This window comes from Oryzias melastigma, linkage group LG8, assembly GCF_002922805.2.
Source record: "Oryzias melastigma strain HK-1 linkage group LG8, ASM292280v2, whole genome shotgun sequence".
NCBI lineage: Eukaryota > Metazoa > Chordata > Actinopteri > Beloniformes > Adrianichthyidae > Oryzias > Oryzias melastigma.
Genome location: NC_050519.1, coordinates 17,166,499 through 17,178,480, shown reverse-complemented (window position 1 = coordinate 17,178,480; position 11,982 = coordinate 17,166,499). Strand labels below are relative to the sequence as shown.

The following is an 11,982-nucleotide window of genomic DNA, read 5'->3' as shown; positions in this document are numbered from 1 at the left end:
GACTCGGAGCTCATGCTTTCTGAGGAACGTGGTCGGATTGCTCTTGGAGCGTCGGAGGAGGCGACGCTCAACAGCTGGGATGGAGGCAGAGGAGGACAGGGAGAAGCGTGGGTCAGCATCGAATCCTGCAGAATTCCCTCAGTCACTGAAAAACCCCAGAAGAGCTCATGCGTACATGTGTAGTTCACTTCAATCTATAGAAAAACTAAAAAAACTTTTGTGTTTTATGATTTTTATTTCCTCATTCTCTCAGCCTTTAGTATCTTTAAACATAAAATGCGTCTGTAGTTCACCGTTTCTGTTTGATTTTATAAACAAAATAAGAATGTCGGCTATTTTCCTTTCATGCGTTTCTACTGTACAGATGCGTTTTCTCCGCCCCTCCATGGATTTTCAGTCCCCTCCTGCCTTTTCTTTTACTTCTTGACAATCTGGATAACGTCCTCGTGCTCCATGATGTGCGTTAGCCCCACCCTCTGTGGACTGTACTTGGTACTGGTTCCCTGAAAACACAGTTTCAAAGAGATGAAGAGCTTTGTATGTAACCAGGCAGGTGTGAGCAACTATTTACCTTAGCAATGGGTATTTCAGCTCCATAAACCACACTGAGAGGCATCTCACTACAGTACCCACAATGCTCCATCAATCCATTGAGCAGGTATTTTGTACAATTTTTTTATTTTTAAAATTTGTTCCCAGTAGTGTTTAATTATGATTTTAAAGTTTATAACCAAAACTCAACAACCTAAATGTCTTAAAAAAGCCATTTTTCATGTTGATCTGAAGTGTCCGTTTCCAAAATCTCCTCTTAGGGGGCGTGGCTTTTGGTGCAGAGCTAAGCAGCACGAAATAATTTCTTATTATATTGGTTCTCTTTCATAAGAAAAATGCCACACATACATGTTAAAAACTTAAAAAAAAACATTATTTTCATCAGATAGGAACTTTAACAGTCACACTAAAATGTGTGTGCACTAAAATATACTTCCTCATGTTGCAGTAAAATATCCATTGAAGGTCAGCAAGAACAACCAGAATTCATAGTTAAAGCACACCAGGTAACAATTCAGATTTTCTATTTTTGAACAAATTCAAGATTTTTAAGTGAGCCTTATAGATTTTAGAATTTCTATTTTTTCACCACAAATAGTAAAATAAATTTTTATAAGGATTTTACTTTTACCAACTTTCTGATTATTTTTTCCTATTTTCATGTAAAGTGTTTTTCTAAAATAAAACATTATCATTGTCATCATCATGCCTGAACCTCTAAACTTGGTTTGTAGAAAAAGTTTGAATGGTGGAACTCTCGATGTGACTACATTACCCAGAATGCATAGAGCAACAAAGAGGTAGCAGTTTGGTCAGTGAGGTTGTTGGGAAGTTCTGTATATTTTCTAGAGTGCTGTGATGCTATGTTCACACCGTAATTATGAGACAGTATAAATTACAGAAATTATTAGTCTTTCATATATCAGAATAGAGCTATGAAAGAAAAAACTGATTGTACAAAGTTACGGAGATGAGAAAAAATGTGCAGAATTTGGCTGAATTTGTGTAAACTTGATGCAATCGCAACATCACGAAATTCAGGAGTAACTGGTTACAATAACAGTACCGTCATATCAGCTTACTTACCCACACAAGGGCGTATTTGAACTGGCTCGCTAAGGTTCTGTGGATTCTGTGGCACTATAGTTGGAGAAAACACACAAACATGTCACTGTAGTGCGCCGTTAGGTGTTAGCATTTAGAAGAGTTTTGGATTTTTAACTTACCACATGTTCTACTGATGCTCCTCTTCTCATGATGATGGCGTCGTTGAAGTCTGGACGCTCTGAAGTACAACGGAATGGAAATAAATAAACAAATTAAAAAATCAGAAAAATATTAAAACCTTGACAGTACCTCCTCTTTTCTTTGTATAGATGCAAATAAGTGCCAGATACTCCCACAACATCTCCAGAAGGTAGTCCAGGTTCAGCTTCATACCACAGCTGGACAACAGAAGAGGACAAAGATGGTTATTTAAATGAAGCAGGAGGACGAGGACGGCTTCCATCCAGCTCTACTGACCTGATGACTACACTGTTAGGCTGGCGAGCCAGGCGGTCCACCTCCTCAATGGAGATTTGATCCACCTTATTGTACACCTGGAAGCAGAACAGGTATGAGGGAAATCTCTAAACGTGAAAAAGTTCATTTTTAGTTCTAAAGTCCCACGTTATGATGCAGAATAGACAATTGGCATTGGCATAAAAATGTTTTTCAAAATAAACTGTGAAAGAAATAAATATATGACGAATTGATAAAAAAAATATTTAAATATAGTTTCATTTAAATATTTATTTTATACTAATTATAGGAATTTTTAAAGCAGAGGCTTCTCAGTTTATGCTACTTATGGAAACCTTTAAAATTACTTAATTTATACTGTTATTATGTTTTGCACATTTTCATTGCACATCGTGTGGCAGGTTAGTTGTTTTTATTGATTTATTTTTTAATAAAATCTTGTGGCATCGTTTGGTAAACAAGATACTAACAAGAAACTTAAATATTAGTGATAAACAATTCTTCCTCTTTTGAACATTTCTAGAATATTGAATAACCTATTATAAATGAAAAAAATGTTTATTTCCTTGTGAATTAAGGAATCATTTAAACACATTTAAGCTTTAATTTATGTTTTTAAAACCCGACAAAGAATCAAATTGCTTTTATTTAATGACCTGACCTCAAATATATAACACATTTTTTTTTATCATAACTGTAAACATACATATAGACAAGGCATATAAACTCTGTTCCCCACGAGGACGTCGATGAACTCGTCGGGCGAGCAGTCCTCCCTGAAGAGAACCTCTGCGTTAAAGATTTCTGGGCGGAGCGTTAAAGAATTCACGTCAACACCTCTGAAGAATTCCGGTTCACAACACAGAGGAGAAGATCATGGCGGTGAAATGGCCTTTAGAGCCAGAGAGAAGGATACTGTATTCATGAAGAATGAGCTGGACCAGCTTCTCTGAGCACTGCGTCAGAGGGACTGTGGAGTTGTAGGACAGACCTCCACCTTTCTTGGGCTGCAAGGAAATCAAAAACATCTGATTTCAATGGATGATAGTCAAGAAATATTTATATTATGTAAATATATTTAAGACCCATGCAGATAAAAAGGCTGTTTTTGGTGTTTTTAACATGTTCTTGTGACATGTGCTGATGATAGAGATATAAAGGAAATTGTATTTCTTTATTCAAATCATTGGAGCAACAAAAGTATTGTCTGAAAAAGATCATATTTGTGGTGTAGAAAATGCTCTGCTACATTCTGATGTACTTGCACCTGTAGACAAATAGATCCATGAACGTCTTTGTTTTCCTCATCTGAGCTGAAATCTGACTCTAAACTGCACATCTGGATAGCTCCAATGTTGCTCGCCATTTTTGTTGCACCGATAAGGTTAGGTTGGGAGTGTAAGTTAGTAGGAGAGCGTGTAAAAACAGATGGGTGACGAGAAGTGGGGGCGGACTAACAGTTTACCCACAACTTTTTTTAATATACTCCTGCCGCTCTGCAGAAACTATGTCCTAAAAAAACGACATAGGTTTCTTTTAGTTAGCCTAAAAACGGCCGAATCATAACAAAAAGATTACTTTTACAACAGATCTGAAGATGATCAGAGCGAGTCTTTACGGTGAAAATCTGATGCAGAATTTAAGATTTACTTGAAAATTTTGAAAAAACTTTGAGTGTAAGTTTGTGTGTAAATGAGCAAATGTTTGTTTGAAACAAACCTTGAAATAAATATTTGGTTTTCTTCTGTTGAGTCGGATTCCCACAGACTCCAGCTCTTTTTCTAAAAGTTCCCTTAAAATTAAAAAAAAAAAAGTGAGAGTCAAATGTTTATTTCCCCTCCCCCTAAAGCATGTCTAACTTTACAATCCCACCAACCTTTGAACATCTCCTTTGGTGGCGTCCAGCATCATGATGACGACATCCGCCGTTCTGGCCACAGCGATGACCTGTCGACCTCGACCCTTTCCTGTAAAAAGAAAAGAGATGGCTCACTACACCCAAGAAGCAACAGACTTCCAAAATGAAAGGAATGGATTCTCTACAATATGAAGGTCCAAACACTTCAGCGACCAGAGAGTGAGTTTTCAGCTGCTGAAATGCTTTTTATGAACAAGAAAAAGCCTTAATTCTGACACACGGATCACACTGAACTCCTATTGGTTAAATTAGTGTCAGACGTTTACGAATCAAACAATCTCTTTAACCCAAAAGAAAAAAAAGCTTCCCAGTCATTTTTTTAATCCATCAAAAACTACAATTCCCAGAACCCCCTTCACATTTTGAATAACTGAAAAGCCACAAATGTCCTCTGTAGAAACTAAAAAATACATTTAAGTATAGAAAATGTCCTCCACAGAAAACATATTTACATTGCTGATAGCCAAAGGTGGAAAATGTTTCACCTTATCTTGTTTTGTTTTATTCTTTTAATAATTCAGCTGCTTAAAAGCTTTTAAAAGTTTTTAAAATGATGTCAAAACATGTTTAGGTTCATCATTTTGCTAATTCGTTCATATTTTATCAAATTCATGATAAATGTGAATAATAATTCATTTATTTTCCCACAATACACTAAAAATGTTTCCAGTTTGTTGCTAATTGACAACAAAATTCCACTTATTTAATGTATTCCTAAAATCTTCATGAATGGGTTTTTGATGATCCCACCTTGAGCGGCTCCTTCAATGATTCCAGGGAGATCCAACAGCTGGATGTTGGCTCCTTTGTACTAAAAAGTGACAAAAACGTTTAGTGTAAAAGACGAGAAAAATCCAGCGGATCAAAGGATGATGGGAAAGCGCTTGCCTCTATGACGCCGGGGATGCAGGTGAGGGTGGTGAACTCGTAGGACGCCGCTTCACTGGCTGTCGACGTCATCAGACTGAGGAAGGTGGACTGAGGAGGCACAACGTAGAGGTCAATCAAAGGTCACAGTTTTGGTTTCAGGAATATGGACGAGGTCTCGCCCCAAAACTAACAAGGTCAATGAAAAATCACAAAAAGTTTCCAAAACTAAGAAACTCACCTTTTACACGCATCATTAGAACCTTTATTTTACATATTTTAAAATATATTTCTCTTGCCTAGAAAATCCTATTCTCACAACTGTGGTGAGATGAAAAACGTAGATTTAATCTGGGATTGCATGATCTCTGATGTATGTTGCACTAAGTGGTGGAATCTGACAGAATAGGAAGAGAAAGTAGAGAAAACTAAAATGCACAAAAAATTAAAAACTTTTTAGATGATTAAGAACAAAAAGAGATAGCTGATTTTATTTTAAGGAAGTTGGTGGACTTGTTTCTTTTTCAGACATAAAGCCGCTTAAGTAAAATAAATACATTTCAAAATGAAATAAGTATCAAGAGTTTAATTAAACTTTACAAATATTAAATTCCCTCCACTCTCTGCTCAAACTAGTGTTCTGTAGAATTTTCTCTTGCAAACGTCCTTATTAGTGTGTATGACGACCCAATTTGGGTTTTCTGGGTTATTTATTGGGTTAGAACTCGTCCTGCTTTTAAAAAAAAATCTCTTTTTAGGAGTTTGTAAATGGCCCAACATTCACTTACCTTACCCACCGACGGGAAACCAATCAGAGCGACTCGGGCATCTCCTGATTTCATCACATCGAAGCCCTCACCTTTGACCCCTGCCGACTTGGAGGGCTCCAGAAGCTGAGCTCTGTATTTGGCTAGTTTGGCCTTCAGCAGACCCAGATGGTACTCGGTCGCTAGAAGGGCGGAGAAAGAAATTCAGTTTATGAAGAAAAACACAAAAACTGTTGGTGTTATTTTGAGATTTGGGGTTGATGGATACATTTCCTAACATTTTCATACCACAATTGACCAATTCTGACAAATTCATGAAGATTCTGAATGGAAATTAGGTGGTTTATTATAATCGGCTGCTGCTTCACTGATGAGCATCAACTATGTTAAATTCAAATGGTAAAAAACTTAAATATTTATGAAATCACACTGTAATATACAAGAAGACCAGCTCCCATAATGTAAGTAAAAATATATTTCTCTAAAAGAATATCTCTGCTTTGAAAAGAACATTTTTTTAGCAATTTAATCTGGAAACATTGAACTGCTGTTTTGCAGCAGCTATAACACTTTCAGACCGTGACCACGCCCACATCTATTCACACCCTTGTAGCTTCTTATTGGCAAAACACACCTGATTCAGGGAATTAGCAGCCGGTAGGTCAAAGATAAAAAAAAAAAAAAAGCAGGACGCTCGAGTTTGTCTCTTTTAATAACAACTAACCGCTACATAAAAGTTTAAAGTTACTTTAAAAATACAAAACTCTACATAAAATTAACTTTTCTCATTATAAAGTACTCATTTATAAGCACAAAAAATGTCCTAATAGAAAATTTCTATTACTCTTACTGAGCTTCTGGCACTTAAAATATAAAGAAGAAGAAAAAAACATTTCATATTGAATTCCTTCTTTTAGGAAGATATATGCAAAAGAATATCAAATACATTCATACTAGGAAAAAAAATCAACTATTTTTTATACATTTAGTTCATATTAAATATCAAATGTGCATGAAACATAATCCAAAAGAAAAAGAAAAAAGTTGTTTCAGAGTTATGTCATGACAAATACTTGATAACTTGTAAATATTTGCCTGAACTAAAATGTCTTAAGTCTGAATTTGGAGGAGTATCTTATCATGTAATCTGAGTAAATCCCTCATTTGATCAGTTGGGGTCGAGGTCTGCAACCTGAGGCTCCGGAGCCACATACGACTCTTTTACCCCTCCACAGAGGCTCTCTGGTTGAAGAAAAATTTAATAATAGCACGTTTTTAAAGTAAGGGTTGCTAAATTTGCGTTGATTTAATGCATTTTAGTTACATTTATGACTGAGGGGAACCTAGTAGATCAACTCTAATAGTTTACATATTCCTGCTGACATCATTAGGCCTTGTTTGCTATACGCTTCCTCCAGAATGCAGATTTATTTTTTATTTATTTATTTATTTATTAGTTTATTTCACATGGACAGTGCACATCAATAGCATCGCTGCAATGCGCCAGAATTAGCCCAAAAGCTATTTTTCATCCGTAGTCCCTGGACAGGTGTTAAAAATTGTCAACATAAAAATCTCAAAACATCATTTAAGTACGCAAGTAAAAAATAAAGAAATACATAAAAATACTGGTTAGAAAATCAGTTAAAATACATATAAAATACATATAACAATAATAAAATGCACACAGTAAGAAACATTAAAACTATTATAAAATACTAAGAAAACTTTAGTAAAAAAAAAGTCTTATCTTTTCTAATTTCTGAGTTTATTTTATGAGTTTAAAGTACATTTTGTCATATGTTGCATAAAAATGGTTAGTAGCTATTCAAACCTAAGGTATAACAAGAAAAAATTTCATTTTTGACTTGCATTTTTTAAAACCTTTCATAAGAGCATGTTGGCCGCACTGGGATTTTCCTGTTTGGGACAGGAAGCCTTTTATTTTGAAAGAAAGCTTCTGTCAAAAATAAAAAAAATGACATTACACGTTGAGAAAATGCCAGTGTCTCTTAATATTTATGTATTTATTCATGTAAAAAAATAAATATTATTCATATTTATCATAAAAAAAACAATGTAATGATGCAAAATAGAGTCAAATTGTCCTAAAAGGGTTTAAAAATAAAAAAAGCTTATTTGTGGCTCCTTCTAGGTTTTGGTCAGTGCCAAACAGACCCAAATGGCTTGTTTACTGGCAAAGGTTGCAGACCCCTGTATTGGAGTGTCAGACTCCGGGCCTCGAGGGCCGGTGTCCTGCTGGTTCTTCAGAAACTAAGCCCTACCTGAAGCTGATTACCTGGATCAGGTGTGTTTTGCCAATAAGATAGGTTCAATAGCAGGTTAGTTGGGAAACATGCAGGAAATTGACCTTAAGGGCCGAGAATTTTACACCTTTAGATTATTTTAGGCACACACCTGATTCACATGCAGCTTTTTAAAGCAGCAAATATAAATATATTCATATAAGTCAATGAAATGTCAGGTAAAATGTGTAACTTCAGTAACTAACATGTTTATTATATCAACTTATATTAGACTACAAAGGTGAGTTACAATGTAACAATCCCTTTTCTGACCATTAATAGTACTTGGGAAATTTTTAAAAGGCAAATTACTCATTTTATATTGAATTAGCCCTGTATTATGATACATTAATTTAACACATATAGCGTTAAATCATAACTAGAACTACATTTTGCCTCTAATACCTAACTTTGACCCCTCTAATTCTCAAGATTGAGCATTTAAGTTCCTAAAAGCCGCAGATCGGCAGTATTGTCGTAACTTGTTAACCTTGCACCCCAGAAAAAGACTGACATGCACGCAGCTGTCTCAGTTTTTTAACGTGACAGTTGACTTTTTACCTTTGTTTTTCTGTGTCCGAGAAATTTCTTTCTCTACTTCTGCAATTTTTTCCAGAATGCCCATGGTAGCGGTTCAGGACGACTGTGGTTTCTCTGTCAAATAAAAAACGAGGAAAAATGACAACAAAAACGTGTCACCACTTTGTGGTTAGCTTTGTTAGCCGCCCGGTTAACCCAACTAAACACTCTGAAAAAAAAGTCAGTTGAAATAAAACAGGACAAAATGTACAGATATTTGTGACCTTGTAGGAAAAAATTAAAAGATACAGATTATGACAAATATTGATATATGAACGTAAGAAAGAAAAAAGTACTAACAGAGAAGAAACTCAGCGGCACGCACGTAAAACCGGCCGACCGGAACACGGTCCTGCGCCGTAAAAAGTCCGGAAGAAACAAGTGATCTTGTGAAACTTCCCCACTGTGCACCTATGCAGCTACCTCAGTCGACATCGTCTGTACCATGACAGAAGATTTACCAAAATACTAGTCGGCGTTTTATTTGCCTCGTTTTATATTATAGCAGCTAGATATTCTGGATATGTATAAAAACTGCCTTTCATTCAGAGGAGTTAGGTAATCCACGGAGCGAAGATGGCTGCGCCACCTGACAGCCGTCCACCTTCAGCCTCGAACCTGCCCGGGTTTGAGGGTTTCCCGTTCCCGGTTACCAACAAACCAGCGGACGGGAGTGCCCTTAAAGAGCAGGAGCAGAGCCGGGACGGGAAAAAGAAGCCATGTAGAGCCTGTACGGACTTTAAATCGTGGATGAAGCAGCAGAAACAGCAGTCAGTAGCTGCTGTCCAGGTGAGTCAAAATGACTAAACTTTATTGACAAAGCAAAACAAAATTCAGCTTACACTTACCCAGTTGTTGTTTTTCCCAAAGGGGTGTGACTGTGTGATGTCTTAGGCGACTCCTCTTTGTTTTTGTGTTCTGCAGGAAAGCCAGGTTGCAGAAGTGGAGCACCAAGACCCTCAGTGTCCCCTGGACAGGGAAGAGTTGGGGCGAAACTCTTGGTCTTTGTTGCACACGATGGCAGCATATTACCCTGATCACCCATCATCCACTCAACAGCAGGAGATGAAACAGTTCATCAACATCTTCTCTCGTTTTTACCCCTGTGAGGAATGCGCAGAAGATCTCAGAGACAGGTAGACCCTCCGATATGTTACTCATGGTTACTTATTTATTTATTTTTACGTTTTTTTCGTCATACGTTTTAGTTGCATTTACAACATCCTCTCTGCAGATTGAAAATCAACCAGCCAGACACCAGCAACCGCAGCACGCTCTCCCAGTGGCTCTGTCATCTTCACAACGACGTGAACGTCCGTCTGGGAAAGCCAGAGTTTGACTGCTCCCGCGTGGACGAGAGGTGGAAGGATGGCTGGAAAGACGGCTCCTGTGACTGAATGAGCTGAAGGATGCTGGGATGCAGCTGCTATGAAGGGAACAAAAAACACCACTATCAGAGCGCAAACCTCCTGAAGGGCTTTTTTTTGTGACTCATGTAGCTGAAATACCTAATCTTTTCTTTGTGTTTATATTGTACAATTATTGTCTGATTCAAGTAAAAACCTGAACCCAAAAAAGTAGTAATTTTTGAGTACAAATTCATCTCTGAATACACTGTGTGTGACCAGCATTACTTTTTAATATCTTTTAAGGTTCAAATGTCTGTTTTTCATGAGACTTTGTCTAATTTTAGTTCCAACAAACTTTTATCTTTGGTTTTGACATTATTAGAGAAACAGCAAACCTTTATTAACATAAAGGGGAATTGTTTTTATTTTTTATTTTTTCAATTTGGCATTTAAAGTTTAAATCTGTTCCAAGTTATAAAAGGAAGAATATTACTAGAAAGTTTTACCATTTATAGTAAATATTTTGTCAAATAAGAAATAATCAACTACATGAGCACACATTGATTTTGGGAGGTTTAACTACCAAATCGAAGTGTGTCTGCAGCTCACCACTCCCCCTAAGAGATGGGTCAATAGCAGAGAACAGTTTTCTAATTTTTAATTGTACTGGGTCATAGCTTTGAGCTAGTCTTCAACCTGAGTTCCATCTTTCAACGCTACAGTCCCCAGTTGGCAGGACAGCTATAGTGTCCAGATCTCTCCTCTAGACTTCTAGTTGTTTCTTCCCCTTCCATCAAGCCAGAAAAGGATTTCCATGAGGATTCAACTAAACTGTGAACTTTTGTTCTTCTTTGACCGCTGCTCAGCCCTATTTTTATCTGGTCAGACCATCGAAAGGATTAGGGTGATGTGCTACCCCAATTTTTTCTAAACCTATAAACCTGATTTTTTTACTTCTTTGTGTACAAACTTTTTTTTTTTTAACCAGAGAACTTTAAGTCATGATTTTTTTTTCTCCCTCAGTAGATCAGATAAAGTCTGATTTGAGGGATGTAAAGAGCATCTGTTATAGGAAAACTAAATCATCAAAATCCTCCACTGAAGTAGGATTTATGAGTGCTGCACTTTGCCCTTCTTTTACAAAGGTTATGGTTCTGTGTCCTTTATCCCAGAATGCCTACAGAATGTCTGCTGGCTGTATTTACCTTGGATCAAAGTTTGACCCCTGTCGGAATCTGTGCCAGTGTGCAGATTTTCTTCAACTTGTGCAAACAGGTTTGGATTTGTGAACAGCTTCAAGCAACAGGAAAATATGAAAATAGAACTTCTAATACTAAAAGTTTCTACCTGATCCATTCATCTGACACGGCGGATGAACTCAATAAAATGTTTTTTTGTTTTTTAATTTTTCTATTTTTGTTAATCATCACTGTTTTAAAAGCATGATAACAAGTTGTCGTTTTTTTTTTACCTTAAATCCAGTATAACAAACAAGCAAACAAACAAACAAACAAAATGAAATAATTCAGAATAAGATGCAACAACTTATTTTTTATTTATTTTGAAGGGATAAAAAATTAAGTCCATAAACAGTAGTATAACAATAAATAGCAATGTGCAATGTTTGAAAAGGGCTTTGGATGAATGTTAGCTATTTATCAAGTTCAAGCCCCTTTTTTCAATTAAATCAAAATAGTATTTTTACAGACATACATAACACAAACATATCTATAATGTACTTATTATACACTCACCACTTACTTTATTAGGTACACCTTGCTAGTACCGGGTTGGACACCTTTTGCCTTCAGAACTGCCTTAATCCTTCAATAACATACAGTAGATTCAACAAGGTTCTGGAAACATTCCTCAGAGTTTGGTCCACATTGACATGATACCATCACACAGTTGCTGCAGATTTGTCGACCGAACATCCATGATGCAAATCTCCTGTTCCACCACATCCCAAAGGTGATCCATTGGGTTGAGATCTAGTGACTGTGGAGGTCATTTGAGTTCAGTGAAGTCATTGTCATATTCAAGAAACCAGTCTGAGATGATTCCAGCTTTATGACATGGAGCTTCATCCTGCTGGAAGCAGCATCAGAAGATGGAACTCT

The 11,982-nt window shown here is 36.5% G+C and overlaps 2 protein-coding genes across 3 annotated transcripts; one reads left to right on the top strand and one right to left on the bottom strand.

Moving 5' to 3' along the window:
• Nucleotides 1–215: 215 nt before the first annotated feature.
• On the bottom strand, nucleotides 216–9,496 carry drg2 (developmentally regulated GTP binding protein 2). 2 transcript variants are annotated; one of them, XM_024272738.2, is made up of 14 exons: nucleotides 9,362–9,496; nucleotides 8,496–8,588; nucleotides 5,650–5,810; nucleotides 4,883–4,972; nucleotides 4,745–4,805; nucleotides 3,953–4,043; nucleotides 3,796–3,868; nucleotides 2,993–3,083; nucleotides 2,783–2,880; nucleotides 2,077–2,153; nucleotides 1,909–1,997; nucleotides 1,779–1,837; nucleotides 1,639–1,692; nucleotides 216–503 (listed from the first exon to the last, which is right to left on the bottom strand). In XM_024272738.2, the coding sequence occupies exons 2-14, from the start codon at nucleotides 8,557–8,559 to the stop codon at nucleotides 417–419; spliced, it is 1,095 nt and encodes a 364-aa protein (XP_024128506.1). In that variant the 5' UTR covers nucleotides 8,560–8,588; nucleotides 9,362–9,496; the 3' UTR covers nucleotides 216–416. The 2 variants fall into 2 exon arrangements, with proteins under 2 accessions (XP_024128506.1, XP_024128505.1); XM_024272737.1 differs by lacking the exon at nucleotides 9,362–9,496 and adding an exon at nucleotides 8,814–8,952.
• gfer (growth factor, augmenter of liver regeneration (ERV1 homolog, S. cerevisiae)) lies at nucleotides 9,054–10,090 on the top strand. Its single transcript, XM_024272740.2, has 3 exons — nucleotides 9,054–9,302; nucleotides 9,438–9,649; nucleotides 9,748–10,090. The coding sequence occupies exons 1-3, from the start codon at nucleotides 9,090–9,092 to the stop codon at nucleotides 9,908–9,910; spliced, it is 588 nt and encodes a 195-aa protein (XP_024128508.1). The 5' UTR covers nucleotides 9,054–9,089; the 3' UTR covers nucleotides 9,911–10,090.
• Nucleotides 10,091–11,982: the final 1,892 nt, after the last annotated feature.

Coding starts and splice junctions, on each gene's coding strand:
- drg2 (XM_024272738.2), bottom strand. CDS start 8,559: ATGGGCATTCTGGAAAAAATTGCAGAAGTAGAGAAAGAAATTTCTCGG. Junction 4,806..4,882: donor GCATCCCCGGCGTCATAGAG/GCAAGCGCTTTC, acceptor GTCACTTTTTAG/TACAAAGGAGCCAACATCCA. Junction 3,869..3,952: donor ACCAAAGGAGATGTTCAAAG/GTTGGTGGGATT, acceptor TTTAATTTTAAG/GGAACTTTTAGAAAAAGAGC.
- gfer (XM_024272740.2), top strand. CDS start 9,090: ATGGCTGCGCCACCTGACAGCCGTCCACCTTCAGCCTCGAACCTGCCC. Junction 9,303..9,437: donor AGTCAGTAGCTGCTGTCCAG/GTGAGTCAAAAT, acceptor TGTGTTCTGCAG/GAAAGCCAGGTTGCAGAAGT. Junction 9,650..9,747: donor GCAGAAGATCTCAGAGACAG/GTAGACCCTCCG, acceptor TCCTCTCTGCAG/ATTGAAAATCAACCAGCCAG.